The 6,000-nt window shown below is 41.8% G+C and overlaps 1 protein-coding gene across 1 annotated transcript in view; it reads left to right on the top strand.

Moving 5' to 3' along the window:
- The first annotated feature begins 4,677 nt into the window (after nt 1–4,677).
- Nucleotides 4,678–6,000, top strand: part of LOC137265750 (1-phosphatidylinositol 4,5-bisphosphate phosphodiesterase epsilon-1-like) — a 307,271-nt gene continuing 305,948 nt past the window's right edge. Inside the window, exon 1 of the mRNA XM_067801199.1 lies at nt 4,678–5,702. Within this exon, the coding sequence (XP_067657300.1) occupies nt 5,604–5,702 (99 nt within the window). The 5' untranslated portion in view covers nt 4,678–5,603. The remainder of the gene's footprint in view (nt 5,703–6,000) is intronic.

Below are 6,000 nucleotides of genomic sequence, written 5' to 3'. Positions count from 1 at the left end.
TCCAGACATAGCGGCGGTCTGTCAGTAATCGAGTCTGGACTACATATGCTTTGTTCAACAGCATGAACATGGGTTTACGCAATTTTGATATGATGGCATGTGTCAATCAAGTTAGCGAATCTGACCACTCGACCGCTTTAGTTGCATGGGTTGCAGAAGACACAATCACAACACTGAACACGTGTAACGTGTATTTCACAAACACGAGAAGCACAGCCATCACACAAAACACTTCAAGCATTCATATAACACACAAAACACTTCAAGCATTCATATAACACACAAAAATGTTCAAGCCCGACATTGTACACTTAAAGCATATATTTCACACTACACACAACAAGCACAAGCACTTTATTGTACGCTTCAAGCATAAACTTCACACTACACACAGTAAGCACAGGCACTACATTGTACGCTTCAAGCATATGCTTCACACTGCACACGATATGTACAAGCACCACATTGTACGCTTCAAGCATATACTTCACACTACACACACTATGTACAAGCACCACACTGTACGCTTCAAGCATATGCTTCACACCACACACAGTATGTACAAGCACCACATTGTTCGCTTCAAGCATATGCTTCACACTGCACACAGTATGTACAAGCACCACATTGTACGCTTCAAGCATATGCTTCACACTGCACACGATAAACACAAGAACTATATTGTACATTCCAAGCATACATTTCACACTACACACGATAAGCAAAAGCACTACATTGTACACTTCTAGCATCACACAACGCACTTCATATGAACGTTGTACACTTTAAGTATCTATTTCACTTCACACATATCCATAACATATCCACTGCAAGCAACTTTCTGGCATTGGAGTGAACACCAGCCGAATCCTGCTTGGATTTAATTAGTAACATTTAGCAGACAGACAAAGAAGCAACCCGCCTTGCTGACGCGTGAAATGTGTTACTTTGTAGGCTGGTCCACGAAGGTGGTAGAACAAGCAATGTATGGTTCTTTGGTTCTCGACAGCTTGTGGGTTGAGCTTTATTGATACCGTAGTCCAACAAGGTTAGCGCAGGTACTGGAATCGGTTGCCTTTCAAGACTAAGTCCCTAGAGAGTCGTTCTCGTTGCAGCGTTAGAGACCACTGCTAGGTTTGTGAAGGGCTGGGCACTGTTACAATGATTTATATGAATCTGATTCAGGGCGAATGTGTTGAGAGGAACCCCGAATATTTCCATGTGCAAGCTGGTTCCCGTGTCCATTCAAAAGTCAATGCATTGTCGTTAGAACTAAACATTTTTGACATTTTATGTTCTGATTTTCATAATTACGTTCAGGATACCTCTTTAGGGTGTACAGATTAAAAGCATGTGTTATACTCATTGACTAATGGATTCGTTGTATTTTGAAGCTACTCAATGCGATGTTGCAGTCACTGAGACTGCTGTGAAAGAATACAGTCTTGTCACGTGATGATATTCTTGAAACAGTATTTGGGAATAGAGAAGTAGATATGAACAACATATCTTCCACATGGATACAGCCTGTAGTAAATTAATAACACAACCCAGGGAATTGCACATTGGTATGGAATCTTTCAAACACAGACCTCTTCATTAGTTTCCTGTATACAGCTGCAGTGTGACAGAGGTGACAGACCAAGTTGGCCAATCTTCGGGAACAGGACTGCATCTATTTTCACAAGCAGATGTTTTGATTCCATAGACGTTATGTGTTATACATGCTATTTTAAAACTGCAAAACCAAGCAGGAATCAAAAGTAGGATTAAAAATTAAGAGAAGTAATTACATATAATTAATATAATCTCCACAACATATATTACATCTTAAAAGGTTTCGTAATAATAAATGACAGACAGAATTTCACCATTGTGGGCCAGTCTGACTGAAGTACCGTAACGGTCTTTAATGAAATACAAATAACTACTGGACAGGTGAAAAGAGTCATACTATACCTTGTGTTGTGTTTTTCCCGTAAATGCTGCCAGGTTTTTATGAAGTAAAACTATGTGCCTACTTGCAACAAAGTGGTTTTAGCTAGAAGAAATTGTTTTCAAGCAGTCTGAAGCATTTTTATTTGATCTTCAGCAACCCACCATTGATGACTGGTCAGGCTCGCTGACTTGGTTGACATGTGCCAGATCCCATCTGCGTTGATATATACTTATGTTGCTGATCACAGGATTGTCTGGTCCAGAGTCAATGATTTACAGACCGCCTCCATGTAGCTGGAACATTGCCGAGTGAAACCTTAATCAATAAAGAAAGCAAACAAACAAGCAGATACAACAAAGGAATAAAGGGTTACGTCTGGCACATGATTTCTGTATGTTTCACTCATGTGTCACTGGTATGCCTTACGTTATGCTTTGTATCACTGGACAATAACAAACCATGCTTCGTCTATAATGCGTTCTCATAACTTGACCAAGTATTGACCACTGCTTCTGGTTAGTTTGGTGCAATGGCAACTCACCTTACGGAATGCCATATCATACAGTCATAAAAAGATTAATGATTGAACTCCATTAGCGATAGGGATCATCAATGTCATTAATAGACGCGCACTTATTCTATTTCAATGGAATCCGACGTCTATAAGAGGAAATACGGTACTTACTAGTTTTATTAAGGTTGGGCTTCGATAACAAAGGGCTCGTTACACTTGGTTCAATCGTTCTGCCCACATTCACCGTCCTTTTAACACAGTATTACGTCATGATTCTCTGAATCTTTGTTTTCTGCACAGGGTGTATGTTCAATACATTCAGTTAATAGTACCGTTGTTTATAACATTCATTACTGGTCATTTGCAAGCTGAAAAGACATTAATTAGTTAGATGCAAGGAACAGTAGAGCCTTGGTTCATAATCATGCCCAAATAACGTGGGATTTGTTTAAACAATCTCTTTAGTATTGATTCTTGTTTTCAAAATATGTTTAACATTGCCTGCATGTCAACATGATGCTCGAATCACTCTTGACTATTACCTTTTATTCTGCCAAAGATACGAATGGAAATAACATTTGTCTGACTCCAAGACTACAAACCGTGTGTGAACGCAACGTTTTAAAGCCACCATTAATAAATTGTTGGATATCATGACGCCAGCTGACTAGGGATAACCAGCATGGAACTGAGCATGCAAAAACGCCTCGTTAAAGATATAACTACACTCAATGACCCAACAAAATACCGCATTATTTCTGGGAGTGATATTTGAAAATCGCAAATAGTATCTTCTCCAAAACAAAAAAATCGACTTGAAAATTGAACTTTCCAAATTTGCAGAAGCTGACAAAAGTAGTATGATGTTCACTGCAATCGATATTGTTTCCGATATATACATATTTGTTGAAGTGCCTAATATAGTGTGACTGACCTCGTTGTTTGTAGACTGAACAGAACATAAGCATACAATCTTAAGATACTATTCGTACATAGTATTCAGTATTTGCTAAGGGTAAAATTGTCACCAACTGTCAAACTACTGCATTGAAATCACTTCAGGGTTAAATTTACATTCATGGCATTTTGCACAAATAATTATCCCATGAAGTGTCAAGTCCTTTGAGTTCTGATCAGCACTGACATTAGAAAGTGTTAACGTCCAAGCGTTATGTGAGCTAGATATAATCCCCTAGTTAGAGACAGATATAGATAAAGATATAGATCCTCCAGCCTGGGTCAGAATGAAGTTGGGCTATAATCCTCAAACGATTAATGCGGAGTGCTATTTTCGTCCTCTTCTATTTATTTTGTTGTTTTGTCTTGCATGGATAGAGAAATAAATTAATAATAACATATCGTATTACAAACAGATGTACCGTCTCTGGGTCGGTACGGTTAAGGTGGGGTTGTGTGTCGCTGTAGGAGAACATGACTTTGCTCATCTGCCTGTATATAAATCAGTTTTGTCCCGGAATGGTACATATTCCTGTAGGTGTGTGGGCATGATATACCTACATGTGGGGCATGTCACAAGCCTCACCCTTTAGCGAATATATAAATGTAATTTCAGACTTTCAGATGACGGGAAAATGCAACCATATACCATTTATGTCTGTCTGTCTGTCTGTGTGTGCATGCACCCTTCTATGTGACTAAATGTGTCCTTATAGGTGTCGCAATATGGTAAGGTGTTACAAAGGTGTCAATACATTGTAGTTATATCCCAAGAAAATACAGATTCAAAATATTTTATGGCTCTTTTTTCTGTTGTAGATGATGTCGTTCAGGTAAGACCGGGGTGCTGAAATGAGCACGTCGCCGGTGGGAAACGATAGGCCCCCTCCTCCCAGTCTGCGCTATGACTTCCTTTCAGTGCCTGAGTATGCGCCTGTCCCACACCTGGTCAGCAGCCCCACAAGCCTCTCTGTTCCGGGGCAGTTTTTTGGAGGTACCGGAAGTGGTGTACCTCGACGTGCAAGCAGCACTGCCTCGTCTATATTTGACCTGTCTTCCGAGTGTGAGCAATTGGAAAAGGCGCTCAAGGAGAATGATACATTCGGTGTGAAAAAAATCCTTCAAGTGCATCACAGCAAATTCCCCGTCAATTTACACGGCAGTATTTTAGACAAGTCCAGCTGCGACTCTCGCAGTAGGCGCACTAGTCACGTGAGTCAGGATGTGGAAATTCTACTCCGCAAAAGTCAAACCTTAATTGATCATCTTGACCGCAGGGAAAGTTTCAACACCGATGTCAGTGATGTCCCGATAGTGTTCCGTAACTGCTTGCACATAGCCATTCAGAACAACTCCATCGACGTTCTCAAAGTCCTGCTAAAGTATGGGGTGGACTCTAACGAGCCCGGTCACAACTTGCTGGGCACCAGTCGCAGACCAAGCAGTGCGATCGAAGCTGGCAACAATTACGCTCGCCAAGAGGCCAGGCTCGTCGTAGGAAGTACCAGCTTTGATGACAGTCGCGATTGTGTCTTTGTGCCTGTGCATGCAAATCTGAGTCCACATCGTCAACACTGCCCTTGGCAGATCAGCCAAAATACCACAACAGTGTCGGCGGCGGTGGATTCAGTCAGCAGCGCGTGCCACGTGCCGCGGGGGGGTTTACAACATGAACGACTGCCTGAAATCATTGAGTCTTCTGCAGAGGGAGAGTTCGATTTTGCGAGAATTTATAGCGCAGAAGAGTTGTACAGCTTACCACCTCTGTACATAGCGGTAGTAGAGGGTAAGCCTCATGCGCTCCATCTCCTGTTAAGATACGGAGCTTTACCTAACGTTCAAGACAGGTATGGATGTACACCTCTACATGTTGCCTGCTGTTCGGAGTTCTTTAACTGGGACTGTGCCTATTACCTTATAAAATACGGAGGTAAAATAAGAATTAAAAACCACTTGGGTATATGTCCCCTCAGCTTGTGGCCTGAACTGCTCCACGAGCAACTATCACTGGTAAAAAACGCTTTGTCGTTGAAACCTTCCCCCCGCAGCCATGGCAGACGGTTGACGGATTCGGTGGGCCATGCAAGTCAGCGGTCAGAGAGCATCTCGCGCTTCTTTAAGAGATTAGGAACCGATAGCAGATCTAAAACCAGGGAGAAACGGGTTACCAAAGATGCTCATTCCGATGGAGATATGAGAGAGAGGGCCTCTTCAGGAGGCTCTTTCAAAAGTGTTCGAAGCAGACACCAGGCCTCGTGTGTAGCAGACGACAACGACAGCGACACATCTTTGGTGAGTACTCACGCGACAAAACACTGATAACATGTCATTTATTTCCAGCGTACTTTCGTAATAGCTCAATGTGTACCATAGAGCACAGGGTAGTACCTAGCTTTTACATGACCAATACCTGGCAAAACATGCCACAGGAGATGTTTACTGTTAATACGTTTGTTTATTCATTTAATCCATGTTATTTAGTGCCCTGGAGTGTTAACCAAAACTGGATGTTCCCAATTGCCCTATATTCCAATTCTCGCCATCGATTACGCTCGAGGCTATCAGATCAGAAGCGGTTCATCAGCGCGTT

Source organism: Haliotis asinina, chromosome 15 (genome assembly GCF_037392515.1).
Source record: "Haliotis asinina isolate JCU_RB_2024 chromosome 15, JCU_Hal_asi_v2, whole genome shotgun sequence".
NCBI lineage: Eukaryota > Metazoa > Mollusca > Gastropoda > Lepetellida > Haliotidae > Haliotis > Haliotis asinina.
The sequence above is the reverse complement of the archived record's forward strand: the minus strand, read 5'-3'. Positions and strand labels throughout refer to the sequence as shown.